The sequence below is a fragment of the Sphaerodactylus townsendi genome, linkage group LG12 (genome assembly GCF_021028975.2).
Source record: "Sphaerodactylus townsendi isolate TG3544 linkage group LG12, MPM_Stown_v2.3, whole genome shotgun sequence".
NCBI lineage: Eukaryota > Metazoa > Chordata > Lepidosauria > Squamata > Sphaerodactylidae > Sphaerodactylus > Sphaerodactylus townsendi.
Genome location: NC_059436.1, coordinates 34,189,002 through 34,207,067, shown reverse-complemented (window position 1 = coordinate 34,207,067; position 18,066 = coordinate 34,189,002). Strand labels below are relative to the sequence as shown.

The window sequence follows — 18,066 nt, the reverse complement described above, 5'->3', positions numbered from 1 at the left end:
TTATCCAGATTGCAGCAATGAGGAGGAACGCAGAGCAAATTTTAATTTTGCTACTCTGCCTGATGACAGTAGTAGGTCCTGGAAACGCAACGGACACCTGTCCAGGTGAGTCTTAAACAGGATAACCTGGAACCAGGATAGCCCATTGTAACTGAGGGATGTGATCTGCTATGTAATGGGAGCTGAAAAGGAATATGGCTTCATTTTAGCCTCAGACTAGATTTCGGTCGTCTTCCAGCCCAAAACTCTTGAATGTTACTATTTTTAGAAGTCAGTATTTAACTATAGTTTGAAGAAGTGTTTGAAAATAAATTCAGGTCTTTGGGTCTAGTGTTAATTCTGTACCTTCAAAAGGATTGTGGCACCCATGACTACCCTTTGAGCAGTCTTAACTGTGCTGCTACCACAGATACACAGTTATGCCAAAGGACATGAATTTTATGCCTATCCTATGGTTGGCTGGAAAGGCTTAGGATGGCTCCCTTAGAAAGTTCCAGAAGGTTCCCTTAGGTAGCTTCCTCCCCCCTGTAGGCAGAGGATGGGTGAAGAAGCAAGTTAATGCAGATGCCAAAAGAAAAAAGAAAAAAGGTTTTCTCTCCATTTAGCCTAATCTGTAAAGATCCCTTCCCTTGATTCAGCTGATCCGGCCACCAGGATCCACACCATTGTGACATCCAGACTAGACTACTATAATGCCCTGTACATTGGTCTTTCCTCAAAATCAATTCCAGTTGGTGCAGGATGCTGTGACTCAGCTATTATCAGGAACTAGACTGGTTCTAATGCCTGCTTCATCTAGTGCCACAAACTGCCTGCCAGTTACTGGGTTCAATTTAAGGTACTGGCTATCACATACAAAGCCCTTTATGGCCTTGGACTCTCATATTAGCAAGACTGCCTCTCCCCTATGCACTGCCATGACAGTTTTGCTTGTCTGAGCAAGACCTTCTGTAGGAGTCAACCTAAAAATGGGTTAAATCAACAACTGCACACATGTGCCTTCTCCGTTGTGGCTCCTACCTTCAGAATGGCCCCTGAGGAAGTCAGGAAGGCTCCCGCTCTTCTGGTTTTCCACAAACTGTTGCAAAACTGAATTATTCAAGGAAGTTTTCCTACGCGGACAATAGAGTTGCACTGTAACCAAAGTTACTCTGAGAAATGATTGGGGGACTGTGGTGTATGCTTCTGTATTTAGCTTGCATCACAGCAATCCCAATCTATGAGTTGGGTGGGGGTTAGTTTTTGGCAGATGGGGATGGCATAGCTGCACCACCTCCATGGGAATGGGAAAGAAGACAAAGGTCAAATCCCCACTACCTTCTTACCCAGGTTTCTGAACACAAACTAACCAGGTTTCAGGGACGACCTCCCCATTGCTTCTGCGGCAGATTCCGTTTCTGGCGCTCGTTCTCCCCGTTCTCCCCCGTCCCAGCAGAACCTGGTTGCAAGTGGCATAGACCCCATTAACACGGTTCAGAGGTGATCCGAGGGAAGGGACAAGGGTTGAAACCCTGACTCGTTTCCCGCCGCGGAGCATGATGCGGAATTCGGGCAACCAATCAGCTCTTTCCTTGTCCTTGGTTTTGTTTTTGCTTTTGCGATCAGCCAGCAGAAGGGGACACAGTCAAACGTGTAACTTGAATAGTTAACGGTTTACACAGGTAAACGATTAACTGTTCGTAAAAATAAGTGTGAAACTTTTACACGTTGTTTTTTTTGATGACGCCCCTACAAGGTACGTTTCTGCAGGGGAAAAAGGTCCCGCCCCATCAAGGCACGCCAGCCAATCAGGGGAGACCGGTGAAGCGAGATCACCTGGTAGTGGGGATTGCTAAGAGTTCTGTAACCGGGTGTGTCTGCTGTGTGCTCGCTGCGGTGGGGAGGGAGAAACTCCAATGAAGAGGACACGGTTTCACAATGAACAGGTTTTGATCTGTGTGCAATTTTCAAGTAGGGATTCGACCAAAGAAGGAAAACAAACAAAAACTGATCAAAGGCTCCAAACTCACCATTCTAACCCAATAGGCTATGCATGCATTTTGCTGATATAAGTTGCTGGAGGCATTGGTGGTGGTGGGGGGGGCATTCTCAGGCTGGAAGCCCTCAGGAAGCTGACTAAATTTGGTCCATCTTTGGGAACACCCCTGTTGTGCTGGTACAGGTTCTTGCAACACAGGAGAGCTGCTGGTCCAGTGGCCTCAAAGGCACCCAGGCAATATGAGTTGTCCCCGTGGTGGTGTAAGTGCCTCTTACGCCACTTGGACTGGCAATGATGTTGGCAGCAGGGTCACACCACCTCCATAGCCCTTTTATGCCCCCCTTCCCATAGTCTGCACAGTTAATATGTCATGTTAAGACTTATGCTTTGTTTCAATTCTATTTTTAGATTTAGATTTTTAGGTTGGTCCTACAACCTTAATCCTATTGTATCATCCCTACTCCGTTGATTACATTGACTCACTCTTTATGATCTGCTTTGAGTCTAAGTGAGAAAAAGCAGACTATAAATGATGTGAATAATAAATAGATAATAAATAATGTGAGGATGTACCCCTTTGAAGTTCATGCTTAGCTGGATATGCTGCATGACAGCCGGTAGGTCTTCATGGCAAATACCACCATTTCTCTGCAGATGTGAGTATCGTGGGCCTGAATGGTAACGAGAAACTCGCCATTCTCCGAGGATGTCCAGGGGTTCCTGGTGCAACAGGGCCCAAAGGAGACCCAGGCGCTGATGGAGCAAGAGGTGTGTAATAACGTAGATGTCTGTCTTGTTGCAAAAACTGGATTCTGGTGTTGAGACAGACCCAAAAACTGTTGTAAGTACCCAGTTTGTATGGAATGCAGGGCAGGGAAGTAGTTCACCCAGATGTGGCCAGGCAGGGATGAAGAAGACAGCCAGCAGGGGCCAGCCAGCCACAGTGGAGCCTTCCAGCTGCCATGACCAATGAACAAGCCTGATCCAGAAACATTTATAGGTAACATAGGATTGCCAGCTCTGGGTTGGGAAATATGTATGGTTGAAGCCTGTGGAGGGCGGAGCTTGTGGAAGGCAGGGACCTTGATGGCGTACAATTCCATAGAACTGACCCTCCAAAGCAACATTTTCTCCAGGGCAACTGATCTTAGTTGTCCAGAGATCAACTGTAATGGTGGAAGATTTCCAGGTGCCATCTGGAGTTTTGTAACCCTAATATAACAATGGTAGCAATCAGTGGCGTAACTGGGCAAACTGGAGCCCTGGGCAAAACCTGAGTTTGATGCCCCCCAGGTGCCCAATGCCCAATGTGACCCCTTGTAGCTGCAGTGCTTTATCTGAGGCAAACTGGGTTTCATGCCCCATGAGCAGCCACAATTCCTCTCCACTGTGAACAAGCAATGATTTTTTTTTTTACACCCAGGTTGTTTCAAAGTCACCATCACATTATAGGAACATGCCCCAACTCACAAATCTGAGCATTGCAGGCAATAAGCCATGCCCACATAGCAGAAATAATTTTTTTGAAAACATTTTCAAAATGCTTCAAAATGTTTATTACTGCTATGGCCTTGTTAATGGTGTTGTATCCAGGGTACCCCCCACAATTGGAAACGGCATCACTTTCAATGTTTCAAGGGAGGAATCTGGGCTCCTAGTTTAAACAAGTGATGCTGCTGGAATCCACCTCCAAAACAGAAAGCATCATTTTTCCAATGGTGTTTTGAAGTCTAGGGGGAGCTCCAGGTCTCCCAAGCCACCAACAAAGGGAAAGAATCTGCTGGGGTTCCCCAGTTTAAACAACACTTAGGTGATGCTATTTTGGAAGGTTGATTCTCCCCACCTCCTGAAACAACATCACTTTCAATGTTTAAACTAGGGACCTCAGATTCTCTCCTTTAAATCCATGTGTCAAAGGCGGTGATTTAAAGGAGGAGAAAATCCTGGGAAATTGGGAGGTGCCTCTGCTGGCAGGGGGTGCAATTGCTTGAAACTGCTAAAGGCACCACTAAAACTTTCAGGTATCTTTAGGAGACTTACCTAGACGATATTACCACTTGGGTTTGGTGAAGTTTGGTTCAGGGGTCCCAAAGTTATGGACCCTCAAAGGTGTAGCCCCCCCATCTTCTGTTAGCTAGGCCCTCTATTGGAAAGCCGTGGATGATGGGGCATCCCCTTCAGGAGTCCATAGCTTTGGAACCCTCTGAACCAAACTTCTAAAACTGGGTGGTACTAGTAAAAAAGGTCTCCTGAAGATGCCTCCCCAGGTTTCAGGTGAAGTTTGGATTCAGAGGGGTCTAGGTTATCGACCCTCAAGTGTGCAGCCCCATCCTCTGTGCTCCCATTGGAAACAATGGGGATGGGAGCATTCCCTTTGGGGAGTCCATATAGCAGCTTTGGGACTCCCTGAACAAGCCTCCTCACAAGCTTCTAGGTAGCTAACATCAGGAGAGTCTCCCAAAAAACATCCCTGAGAGAGTACTGGTGTTGCTAGCCAGAAACTGCGCCCCTCTGCCCAAGGGCCAAAAATGGAAAAACACTGAGAAAATACAAAAAATCCCACAGCAACAAACTCTATGCTGCCCCACAGGGCCTGCTTCCCCGAACAGCTACCCACTTTGCCCAATGGGAGGAACGCCTCTGGTAGCCATGTTACATTTCCATCAGGATTACCAACCTCAAAGCAGGGCCTGGAGTCCTCCCAAAGTTACAGCTTGGATTGCTACCTCTGGCTTGAGAAATGCTTGGAGATTTGAAGGCAATTCCTGGGGGGTGGGGGTGGGGTGGGGGGGGGGGGGGTAGAATCTGAAGAGGAAGTTCAGCAAGGGTGTGTTGTCATATCCTTTGACATTACCTGTAGATCAAAGGTCATCTCCAACTCCCTCTTTTCCTGTGAAGGCATTTCTTCCCCCCAATATTCAGATTATAAATTTAAATCTTGTGCCTCATATCTGTGTTAAGGATATAAATCCAATCTGGAGTCCTGTAGGAGGACCCACCAAACAGCAGTTCAATCCCTCTCTAAATTTCCAACCCATCTCCAGCCTTATTGCCTTTAAACTATCAAACAATTCTCTTAACATTTGTGGTATACCAGAGGAGAAATGGAGGTCCTAGAGCATCCATTCTCTGTAGCTGATTTAGGACTTCCATCTCTCCTAGGTTCTGTGGTTCCTTGTTGCCCACCAGGAGGCAATGAGCAAACCCACCCCAAACCTCACTTCCGCAAAGAATCATCAGGACCAATTGCAGACTCATCTTGAATGATCAGTTCATTGCAGTGTATATACACAATTTATTGGCTTATCCATTAGGACCACTAGAGGGTGGCATAGTTCTTGTGTCAGAGCTCAGCTTGGCTTTTGGTTCCCTTATTCCTCATTCCTTCTTTTCTTCCTTAGCGCTTTTCTGTTCCTCCCCCTCTTCTCTCCTTCCATTTTCCTCATCTCCCTCTTCTCAAACCCTTTTCTCCCCAGTCCTTGCCAGTTTCCCAGTCCTGCCACACCCAGCTGAAGAAGAATGCCCTACCCCTAGATGTTTAATGAGTGGAAAGGGGCAGTTGGTTATTTTGGGGTTTTATATCCCCAACAAATGGATGCTAGTCATGATGCATACCTATTCTCCCCAGTATTAGAGGAGCATACCTATTTTATTATGTGCTGTGGAATGCTGGCAAGATAATACTGCTGCTGCCATCTTTTTGTGGGCTTTCAAGAAGAAGAAGAAGAAGAAGAAGAAGAAGAAGAAGAAGAAGAAGAAGAAGAAGAAGAAGAAGAAGAAATAATTGGATTTATATCCCCCCTTTCTCTCCTGTAGGAGACTCAAAGGGGCTTACAAACTCCTTTCCCTTCCCCCCCTCACAACAAACACCCTGTGAGGTAGGTAGGGCTGAGAGAGCTCAGAAGAACTGGGACTAGCCCAGGGGTCTTCAACCTGAGGCTCTCCAGATGTTCATGGACTACAATTCCCATTAGCCCCTGCCACTATGGCCAATTGGCCATGGTGGCAAGGGCTGATGGAGGAGTATGATCCATGAGCCTCTGGAGAAGCTACTGATTCACGAACCCTGGACCTAACTGGAAGGTCACCAACTGGCATGTGTTGGAGTGTACAAGCTAATCTGAATTCCCCAGATAAGCCTCCACAGCTCAGGCTGTGTGGGGAATCAAACTCAGTTCCTGCAGATTAGAGTACACCTTCTCTTAACCACTGCTGCTCCTTGTTGGTTGGCCACTGTATGAACAGACTACTAGATTTGATGGGTCTTGGTTTCTTAAGTTCTTATGAAGTTGACATCCCTGATTACATCTGATTTCCAGATTACACAGAAAGAGGTTTGCCAGGGCACTTCAGTGGGGCACCTCTCACTTATACCCTAGTCCTTCCTGCCGCTGCTTAGGTGGACAACAGGGGGAAAAGGGGGGGGTTGATAAAAAATGTTCCATCACCATTATATCACTTCCAGTGCAACATAAGAGTGATATGATTGCACTGGGCTGTGTTCCAGCTATTACACAGAGCTCTATGGGCCCAAGATACTGAACCTTCATTAGGCCTACAAAGGAGGGGGTCAAAACAGGCCAGGACTGGCTTCTATTTTTTTCTTTCATAGAATCATAAAGTTGGAAGTGACCCCAAGGGCCATCAAGTCCAACCCCCTGCAATGCAAGAACATGCCATCAAAGCACATCCTGACAGATGGCCATCCAGCCTCTGTTTAAAAACCTTCAAAGAAGGAGACTCCACCACACTCAGAGGCAGTGCATTCTACTGTCCAATAGCCTTTATTGTCAGGAGGTTTTTCCTGATGTTTAGGTGGAATCTCTTTTCCTTCACATTGAATCCATTACTCCTGGTTCTAGTCTCTGGGGCAGCAGAAAACAAGCTCGCTCCCTCACCAACATAACATCCCTTCAGATATGTAAACATGGCTATCATGTCATCTCTTAACTTTTTCTTTACCAAACTAAACACACCCAGCTCCCCAAGTCTCTCCTCATAGGGCATGGATTCCAGACCTTTTACCATTTTGGTTACCCTCCTCTAGACCTGTTCCAGCTTGTCAATATCCTTCATGAATTGCGGTGCCCAGAACTGTACACAATATTCCAGGTGAGGTCTAACCAATGCAGAATAGAGAGGTACAATTACATCCCTCGATGTTTGTAGATGACTATTACCTATTTACTTTATAGTTTTCATATGTCTCACTGCAAACATGCAGCACAAATGAACAATAGAAGCACAGGAGAAAGGAGTTTTCTCTATTGAGTGTCAGCTGAAGAGTATCTTTTAAAAAATGTTTCCCACTTCCTTTCCAAGTCCTAATACCCAGCTTAGAAGAAAGCAAGTAAGGTAGCTGAGCCTGCAGGTTTGGACTAGAGGTTGTTGATATCCTGCAGCTAAATTTTACCTTAAATACTGTAACTTGTTCAAATTGTAGCTTAATTGCCTGCCCATGTTTGCTTGTTTTTTTCTTGTAGGAGAAAAAGGCCTTCAGGGAATCCCAGGAAAAATTGGGCCAGCGGGGGTAAAAGGTAATATACAGAAGGTTGAATTTTGCTGATAAAGATAATGAGGAAACAGGATGGGAGGCAAGGGCTACCTCTATTTGTACCACCCTTAAGTGCCATGTTTGGCCTGGAAAGGGGGATGTGTGATATTAATTTCTGTTAATTAATCCCAGAATATTTTGGGTATACCATAGCTCAGTGGTAGCGAACCTTTGGCACTCCAGATGTTATGGACTACAATTCCCATCAGTCCCTGCCAGCATGGCCGGTGGCCATGGCGGCGGGGAGGCTGATGAGTATAGTCCTGCTTTATCCTGAGATATAAGGTATGAGTTCATCTGAAACAGTGATTTTGGGCTACATTGTCAGCAAGGATATACCAACATGCACACAGGTCACAGGTAGTGCAGTCTGGGGGGCGGGGTGTTGTGGCACTCTCCTGACCTCTGTGAATTCACTCTATGTGGAACCATGGGCTGCACCTGCCTTTTCACCTTTTCACCTGCCTTTTCACCAGCAAATTGGGGGCATTCCTCAGCTGGCTCCACTTGTGGGAATGCCTCTTCGACTTCACTGTGGACTCCTGCAACAGAGAAGCACTGCATTGGCTCTCAGGTGTCGCACTGCTGCATGGCTCCTCAATACCAGCATAAGTATCTCTGCACCAGTGTAGATGCTCCTTATGCTGCCTCCTGAGGGGTTCCCCCCTCCCTCTTGGATTGCACTGTCAGTACCTCATTTCCCCCATCATCATAGATCAGATCTCTACTCAGTCTCTGATTCTGGGTCACCGAAGAAATATTTCTAACCCCTTCCTCTTTTCCTTCCTGTTAAACAAGAGAGAAAGATGATGATGATGATGATGATGATGATTATTATTATTATTATTATTTATTAGATTTTTATACCGCCCTATCCCCGAGGGGCTCCTGGCAGTGTACATAATATAACATAAAATGGCTAAATCTTTAAAAGCAGCGATAAAACAGTAAAAGCTAGATCCCATAAATACAATATAAAAATACTAGCATAAAAATAAAGAGCGTCCAGCAGCTCCATATTCAAAATCCTCTTCCCAAGAGGGAGGAATGGCAGGTCCCATTGAATGACAAATGGCCCAGATGTAAAGGGCCATGAAAGGGGAAGGGCACCATCGTGGCCGGTTCCTCAAAGGCTGGTGGCTCCGGTGCACAGGCCCTGGGAACTCACCAAGGTCCACTTGGGGTCGGACGAATGGAGGAAGATGATGCAGGTCCTGCTGGCCCCAAAGTTAAGGAGAAAAATTGTATAGTTTTTGGATTGCATGGCAATGCCTCTTGTGATGCTGATTTTATTGTAGTATGGGGCTAAAATATGTTTAGTAGAAAGGACGCTTCTGCAGCGAAACCCAGCTGTGAGGGTGCCAGCGGACCCATTCTTTGTTAATCTGATTCAGAACTGTTGATTGTTGTTTCACTGGTGGGTGCTAATGGTTGAACGAGAGTCCTTGGGCTTTTTTGAGAAAGACCCATGGAGGTAGCCCATACTGCTTGTAGGGAAGGGGCATATGAGTGTGTGTATGAGAGATAGAGAAGGTTATGAGTGGAAAAAGAGAGAAAAGCCAATGGACTGTTCTGTGAGCCACCTGAGGTCCTGTGGGGTGCAAGATATGGTGGAGAAATCATCTACATCAAGGGTCTGCAACCTGCGGCTCTCCAGATGTTCAGGAACTACAATTCCCATCAGCCCCTGTTAGCATGGCCACTTGGCCATTCTGGCAGGGGCTGATGGAGAGTAGTTCTGAACATCTGGAAAGCCACTGGAGTTAATCTAAGTATAGATGTCTCTTGACCGCTATCTGTTCTCTTCTTGCACGGCTATAAATAAATCCAGTATTACAAATACACCATAAGATTGTTGCATTCTGTCTGGTACTCCCTCACTGATTCTTACTGACTTTCCTTCATGTTCATGTGGTTATGTTTGTTTTAGTTCTTTTTCATATATCTATGTGTGTTTTTAACTTTTTAAAATGTTTTTATCATTTGCTGCCCTGGAATCCTGAAACTGGGATTTTATAAATAAAGAAGAGTCTAGTCCAGGGGTAGGGAACCTGCGGCTCTCCAGATGTTCAGGAACTACAATTCCCATCAGCCCCTACCAGCATGGCCAATTGGCCATGCTGACAGAGGCTGATGGGAATTGTAGTTCCTGAACATCTGGAGAGCCGCAGGTTCCCTACCCCTGGTCTAGTCCTTTCTCCTTCAAAGGAACTCAACCCATGGGACTTTTAGCCATTTGAAGGGCAGGAGACCAAGTAACAATATGTTTGCACTTTCATCCTCAGGGGATAAAGGAGAGCCAGGGACCCTTGCAACATTAGGTAAGTGGCAAACACATCTGATCATCTTTTGCATCCACAGTGACTAGGATCTTAGATTTAGAGAACTTGTGGAGTGACTCAGCAAATAAACTTTTGAACAGAATGAGCAGGTGGAGAAAAATCAGCAAAAAGGCTTTAATGAATGTGGAGAAATGGCAGTAAGACCGTCTGTTTTGTTAAACATTTAGCCCTCAAGGGGATCTGATTGTATCTTTTAAAATGCTGTGTTTATATTCTCAATGGACCTCTAGTTCTGAGTGCTGACGAGGACATTAAATTTTTGTTTCTGAAATGACAGATCCTTCCACAGAATTTCCTGCAAGGCAAATTGCTTTTGAAACTGAGGAACATTTTGATACAGCACACGGATCTGTAGTTTGAGAATCTCAACTCCAAAGCCCCGTGGGTGCATCAAACAAAAATCCCACTGTACTCCCTATCCAAATGTGAAATGTTTTGAAGTACAAATATGTTAGCTACTCAGAGGCTAAAGCAGACTTGGGGAGCATGTGGTCCTCTGAGTCCATCAACTATATGCTGTGACTTGTTAGGGGCTGCGTACCCCTTCCACTTTTGGCCTTTTCAGGGAAGAGGCGTGAATCAGAGGTTTATTTTATCCTGTTGGATTTCCCTAAGTAGCTAGCTGGTTTGATGGGTGTGCAGTGGACCTAAAAGGAAAAAGAGGAACATGAATCTGAAAAATAAAATCAATGGGCACATACATTGGGAAATTCTCTTGCGTATGCCCTATTGAAATGAATGGGAAGTGTGCTAGATGCTTTTATGACTCTCGTGGACAAAATGCCAGAGAGTTGTAGGATGGCATAGGAGGAGGTTTTGTAGGACATAGGAGGTTTTTTGTTTATTTCTAGCCTGATTTGCTTGTCTTCTCTTGCTGTGTCTTTTACTCAGGAGAGAAAGAGTTGAATGACCTCCACTGTAAGCAGGGTAAGTGTTTCCGCAGAACCTCTTTTCACAGTTAAAAAGTCACACCAAGTACAGTGATGAGTGCTCCAGGCAGAAGTGGCTTGATCCATGACCAATGTTCTCTTGCCTCAGTTGGCCAGACCTTGTTGACTTTCAACACAAATGGTGTGTTTCCCCCAGTGTGTCCCCCTTGCCCAATATTGATTCAGCTGATAACAGATTAGAGAGTGCAATTTCCCGTGACCTTTGTTTCTTCCAAGGATGCAGTTCATCTTTCCAAACTGGGATTTTTTTACACTCTACTGGTTGTGTCATAAAACAAAGATCTGTGACTTATGGAACAATTGCCCTACACAAATATTATTTTTCTATCCCATTCAGGGGCAAAGAACTGTAAAGAGCTCTTGGCCAAGGGAGTGATCCTGAGTGGCTGGTACACCATTTACCCTCAGGACTGCGTGCCACTGGCCGTGCTGTGTGACATGGACACCGAGGGAGGTGGCTGGATTGTAAGTTCAGTTGGTGAGGCTTCTGTTCTTCCAAGGAGTGGCTAAAAGTCTTACACACATTACATTCAAAGCAGGACTGAGTCAAAGACTGCTCAAGCTTTTTTTAAAAAAACAAGCAGGCTATTCTGAATGAGATCTCATTTGCAGGTTTGCAAGTTGGGGATACTTTTTGATCCTACATTACAGATGGAGGCAGAGATGTCCTCTGTAACATCTCAATATCTTTGCTATACCCTTTCCAAAGCAAGAACATTGGGCTCCATTTTTTAAAAAAAATTTATTGTATCATTTGAATTTTACAGTTTGTAGTATTTTCCTTCTTCATACATTTTCAAATGATACTCCCCCCCTTTTCTCCCTCCCCCCATTAATTCTTCTTCATAGTTTTGTCACACAAACAGCGGTACATTGGGCTCCATTTACCCATGCTCCAATCACATTCAAATTGGATTATTGCATTGTAATCAGTGTGAGGTTTTGACACTTCAATTGGTATGTAATGCTACATCCAGATTACCATCTGGGGCTGACCCTGCATCACACCACTTATGAAAGAACTTCTGGAAACCTATTTGCTTTGAGTCAGACTTTTCTACTGCTTGTGTAGTAACTCCATGCATTTCAATTTTTTCATTAATGTGTGCAAAATGCAGAGGGTTGCAGCACCCCCGAATGCAAAATTGGGGTGGGTGGGTTGGAAGAACCAAAGTAAAACTGGATAAAATGTTGGAATAGCCATTCTTGGATCTTTGTTTATTACTAAATAGTAGCCTAAAGGAGCTTCTGGTTTGGATCTTGCATAGACTTGAGTTCCCTAGTTGCCTTAAGGAAGTCACATTCCTTGCCCATTTCTCAGAGCCATCTACAAAAGAATAAAACTATTGGCCAACTGAAAACAGTGGCTGGAGAGATTGTTGAGATAATGTATGTGAATCCTCTGAATTGAGCTATATAGGTATTTGTCATTATCATATGGCTATGTACCCTATGCTGAAATCCAGAAAAGATTTATCTGGCTTGCATTTAAAAATCTACTTTATAAAGATGGATTTTATCTATCTTGTCTTCAGAGGCCTTGTCTTCAGAGGCTGGTCTCTCAGTATCGAGTCTATTTTTTGTCTTCCAGTAACATTTCACCTGCTATTAATATTTTCAAAATACTACCTCTATTATCATTTTAGAGAGCTAATTCTGATCCTCACATTAACTCCTTTATTTCTTAAAAAATGACTGCTTTTTTTTACTGAATAGGTATAAAGCCAACTTCATCTGATTACCAGCATCAATGTTTACTATTCCTTAATTTTAAAAATCCTTACAGAACTATATCACAAATTTAGTTTTCCTCAGCTACTTTACATTTATAATTCCAATCTATTTTTGATGTATTCTGAAGGCCAATTCAGTTTCCCCCTGCACTTATCAATATTCAGTGATGCCTTCATTATTACTCTACAGGGAGGATTTAGAGGGAACATTTTGTGTGACTTCAAATTAACCAGCCACTTTTCTATGATTGTGAGATTTCTATTGACATTATTCTTTCCTGGATTCTATTTTACCTTGTTGCATATGTAGTATTATGTGTGAGAAACATCTGTTTACCCTATAAATCACAACACCTACATAGATTTGACTTTGCCCAAGCAAAAAAATGGCTCACTCTCCTTGCCACAAAACAATCTTTATAATAGATTGTTGAGGAACTTGATATAATCCCTGTCAGCACTTGTCTATACTTCTCCTGAATCTTTATAAATTGATCACACAGCCAGTCCTCTCACTTTTGACCTTGTCTGTCTTATTCCAAATTATTCAGTCTCCCAAGGGAATAGCTGCATTTAATTGTCTACCTGAAGATTCTTACCAGTGGAAGAGTACACTATATATTGTTATATGATTTTTTTAATTTTAGGGATGCATTGCAACCCCAAACAGAGTTATGTCCTTCTCAATCCATTGAATTGAATGGGCTGAGAAGGGTGTAACTGTGTTTAGGATTGCACAATTATTTTTCTTTGAACTATTACAATACCTTGGGTGCTGTGTGGTTTCCGGGATGTATTACAATACCATTCTTTTCTCAGCAACTGTGGTCTGGACAGAAAAGGGAACTTTAGCCTTCTCTTCTCTCTCCACATTCCTGAGAGAGTGGCAGAAACCACAGAGGCATGACATGGAATAACGATGGCAAAGGGAGCATCTGTTGATATTCATTGCCTCCTCTGATATCAGTTCTCTTCCACTCACCCCTCATTATATTTCAAGTCATGGTTAAGAGAAGACCAAAGAAAAAAGTGATCTTTCTTTCATGCAGGTGTTCCAGAGGCGGGCTGATGGCTCTGTAGATTTTTACCGGGACTGGAACTCTTATAAGAGAGGTTTTGGAAGCCAGCTCACTGAATTCTGGCTGGGGAATGACAACATTCACCTCTTGACCTCACTAGGTAAACTGCATACCCACTTTCATTTTACCCTTATCATGACTGGAGTTTTTTCTTTCATCACAATCATCACTCCGTTGTGGCAATCATGATGGCACCATGCCTACCAGTAGGGTAGTGAAAATGGGCCAGCCACAAACAAGAGGAGGATTTCTGGATATTTGATTATAATTTTTTTTAAAAAAAATCCTAAATAACCCAGTGAATAGAAGCAGGAACAGGGAGAGAGAAAAATGTGTTGACATTTTCTGTCCCTTAGGCTCCCTAACAGTTGAGGCTACCCAACAGCTGCTAATTGGGTACACAGAGGCCAAGCCTACATTTCAATGGATGTGAGATGCAAAGAAGGTATGTGTATTTATAGGAAACAGGACTAGTATTTCTATGAGTAGACCGGCCTCCTTACAGCCCATGGGAAATAATGGCACTATTATTTCCAATAGCAGGCAGACATGGCCTCGGTTCAACCAACTATCAGCTGTTAGTTAGCATCTGTCCTTTGTTGGCAAACTATCCTTTGTCAGTGAACAGCTGATAGTTGGGGGGAAGGGACCCTGAAGAATGGCTGGTGGCATCAGCCATTAGGTTGGTTCTAGTCTCTTTAAAGTTTAAACTAACAGCTATTTGGTGCTGCTTTATATCCTGAAATGCTTTATATCCTGAAAAATAACCTGTGTCAGCCTAATCAGATTTTAATAGAGGTCATGTTAAAATGTTCTGTGTAATTTAAGTTTTTGTAAAGGAAAATGAGAGATTGCTTTTGCAGTTTCCTGTTGGACACCTCTGTTTTCAAAGGATTGTGGGTGCAGTCTATGGAACTTGCACAGGCACTGATGGAAAGCACAGTGTGCATTGCTCAAGCAGAATTATGAGCAATCTTGTGCATATTTCAACAAACCTTGTATAACTGATTCTTGATAGATTGCAACTGGCTTAGTTCTTTCATCTGTTTCTGGAACTGATGAAGTTGTCATTGCTGCCTCTGAATTGAGCAACCCAATATCTTTCTGTTTTGGATAGGAGAAAATGAGCTGCGCATTGATCTCACTGATTTTGACAACACACACACTGTGGCCAAATATCAGTCCTTCAGCATTTCCGGGGAGGCAGATCAGTACATGCTGGCCCTTGGAGCCTTCCTTGGGGGCACTGCAGGTATGTGGCTGCTGACCTTTTCAACTCTTCTGCGGTCAGAAGAGAAAACTGTAACCCTAGAAGTAGAAGAATGTTGCAGTTATCAACTGCAACTAGTTTCTACCAAATGTGTCAAACTGTCTTTAAAACTTAGGTGGATGGCCATAGGAGAGTGAAAATGAAAAATGAAAAGGCAATTTCATGTTGGCTTTCGGTGCATTTAGATGTCACAGATGCACCAAAACCCTGTTTTTATGTGATGGGTACAAGCCTGGTCAAATTCAGGCTTGTGTGTTCCATACCTCCTTCTCTCCCACCTTCCCCTCATATTCTGTGTTAGTAGAAGAGAAAAGCCTTCAGGTAACTCCAGTGAGTTGTGGACTTTGCATGTGATTGCCTGGATTATTTAGGGCTACTTTCCTTCATAATAACTGGGATTCTTAACCAAGATTCAATGGTGGTTAAAAATTCTGAGTACAAAGAGTATTCACAAAATGTTATGCTTTAATTTGCTTATTTCCCCCCCTGTTCTTGGCATGTTCTTTACTAAACCTGCTTTACTCCAATCTTTTAAGAAAGAACATGGTCCAAGTGCATTGTCATGTCATCTGAACAGGAATTTGCACATTTTCATTTCCACACATCAGCGCCATTTTCCTCCTGTGAGCCTTTTGCAGGTGCCGTTTTCCTAGCTATGCCATACCACATCGCTGTAATGCCAACACCAGAATGCTATAGCAATTGCCAATTTTTAAAAAATCCTTTGGAAAGTGGCCTCAAGGGGCTGATAGTAAGAAAGTTCATGTAAAATCTGATGTGAAAACTCCGTTATCAATGCAAATTCCTTTTCATTTACAGCAGCTCTGAAAGCAAGATGGAGAATCCTCATTATGTGGAAATAGTAACTAGTCTCAGTTATGTGGCAAGTGCCCTTGTTGGAACATCACTGCTTACTGGGATTAATTAGACTTCTATCTTCAGTCTTGGCATAGGGAAAGAAGGAAGGTGTACATGAACCTGATGTTTACCCACATACATGCTAGATTTGTTTACAACTTCTGAATTAAATTTGTAGTAAGGAATGGACTGTCCATAAAGAATGCCACACTTTAAAAAAATCTATTAACTACCCTTTTCTCATTCTAAGCAATAGAATTCCTTTTTTGTGGAATCAGTTCAGATGTCTACTACCCAGTCATCAAATTAAGAGAAACCAGCTGATCTTCAAGCACTTGTGAATAAACTCTAGATGACTAGAATCTAAATGTAGGTACTAATTCCATAGGAAAACCTTAACCTAAAGGTGATGCAAAAGGTCTTTGTGAGTGATTTGTACAAAACATCCTTAGATTCTGTGCTGATCATATAATGGACGTTATGTATGCATGAACCAGCCTGCACTCTACTGTAAACTGGAATTTAATCTGTCATTTGCAGGCGATTCACTTACTTACCACAACAGCATGCCTTTCTCCACCAAGGACAGACAGCAGGATCCTGGCAACAAGAATTGTGCTGTGGGTTACAAAGGAGCCTGGTGGTACAACAGCTGCCACTACAGCAACCTCAATGGGATGTACTGGCTTGGAGATCACTCCTCTAATGCTGATGGTGTGAACTGGCATTCTGGCAAAGGATACAAATATTCCTACAAACGCTCAGAAATGAAATTCAGGCCACGGGTATAGTCAAGATTAGGAAGAGACAGCTTTGAAGGCTGGAAGAAGTGCGAAGATCCTTGACTTTTTCTTCAATTGCATTTGGGAAGATGCCAGTTCCCTTGGTTGGTTTCAGGATTAGGGGAATGTGATTTTAAGCTTAAAGAGAATAAAAGGTTTTTTAACAGAGAGGTAATGGGGAAGGAAGATAAATAACTTGGAGAGATGGATTGGAGGAGGCAAATAAGACAGGAGGAAAAATAGAGCTTGACACAGAAAGTCAGTATTTGGTTTTTCAAGTGCAGATTTAATAAGATTGTTCAGTTTCAGTTCTCAGTTACATTTCAGTTTAGATGTTATATAATCTTTTCTTAGATGGTAGAGTTCCTGTTACTTAAGATGCTCTAGCCAATGGACTGTTCACACACAGAGGGCTAGGTGCATATACTCAGTGCCCTCACAGGTCGAATCCCCACTACTGTCTTAGCCAGGTTTCAGAACACAAACTAACCAGGTTTGAGGGACGACCTCCCCATTGCTTGCGTGGAAGATTCCGTTTCTGGTGCTCATTCTCCCCGTTAATCTGCATTCCGGCAGGACCTGGTTGCAAGTGGGAAGGGATGAGGGGAGGGATGAGGGTTGAAACCCTGACTTATTTCCTGTCCTGGAGTGTGACGCAGAATTTGATGCACTGCGATGCACACGCAGCCTTTCCTTGGTTTCATTTCCGCTTTTGCGATCAGCCAGCAGAAGGGGATGCAAACATTAAACATTAAACGTGTAAGTTTGAATTGTTCATGGTTTACACAGGTAACGATTAACTGTTTGCACAGTTAAACAGTTAAATGTTAAACTTTTACACGCTGGTTTTTTTGATCACACCCCTATAATGTATGTTTCCGCAGTGGGAAAAGGTCCCACCCCATCAAGGCACGCCAGCCAATTAGGGGAGACTGGCGAAGCGAGCTAGCCTGGTAGTGGGGATTGCTAAGAGTTCTGCAACCGGGTGTGTCTGCCGTGTGCTCGCTGCGGTGGGGAGGGAGAAACTCCGATGAAGAGGACACAGTTTCACAACGAACGGGTTTGCATCTGCGTGCAAATTTCAAGTGGGGATTCGACCACAGTTAGAAAAAACTCCAACGAAACATAAACCACTTTACTGAGGAAACACAAAGCAAAACTCCCTCACTTGAAGATACTCCTCACTAGTTTATATGTATGGCCCTTCAGCTTGGTTCCTCAATAAACCCCTTCCTCAGTTCTGTCAGTCAATATATATTATTGCTTTCACCACTAGTATTAATAGAACCAGTCACACGCTTTGTCTGAACTACTCCCCTCAGAGATGTTATGCTTTAAAACTCAGTTAAGGCAATAGCTCTTAGCACCAGACTCTCAAATTGTTCTGTCAGGGAGTTAACCTTCTTCCCCTCTGCATCATCTAGCCATCAGGCCAATCAGAATGCAGGATGCCACAGCCAGTCTGGTGGCTTCTCCTGTTCCTAGGCCTTTATGCCTCACTCTGAGCACACACAACATTT

The 18,066-nt window shown here is 43.6% G+C and overlaps 1 protein-coding gene across 1 annotated transcript; it reads left to right on the top strand.

Annotated features, from left to right (window-relative positions):
* On the top strand, window positions 1-17,066 carry LOC125441900 (ficolin-2-like). The gene is made up of 9 exons (XM_048512888.1): window positions 1-105; window positions 2,633-2,746; window positions 7,462-7,515; window positions 9,818-9,853; window positions 10,766-10,801; window positions 11,162-11,289; window positions 13,607-13,736; window positions 14,754-14,888; window positions 16,305-17,066. The coding sequence occupies exons 1-9, from the start codon at window positions 18-20 to the stop codon at window positions 16,553-16,555; spliced, it is 972 nt and encodes a 323-aa protein (XP_048368845.1). The 5' UTR covers window positions 1-17; the 3' UTR covers window positions 16,556-17,066.
* The last annotated feature ends 1,000 nt before the right edge of the window (window positions 17,067-18,066 follow it).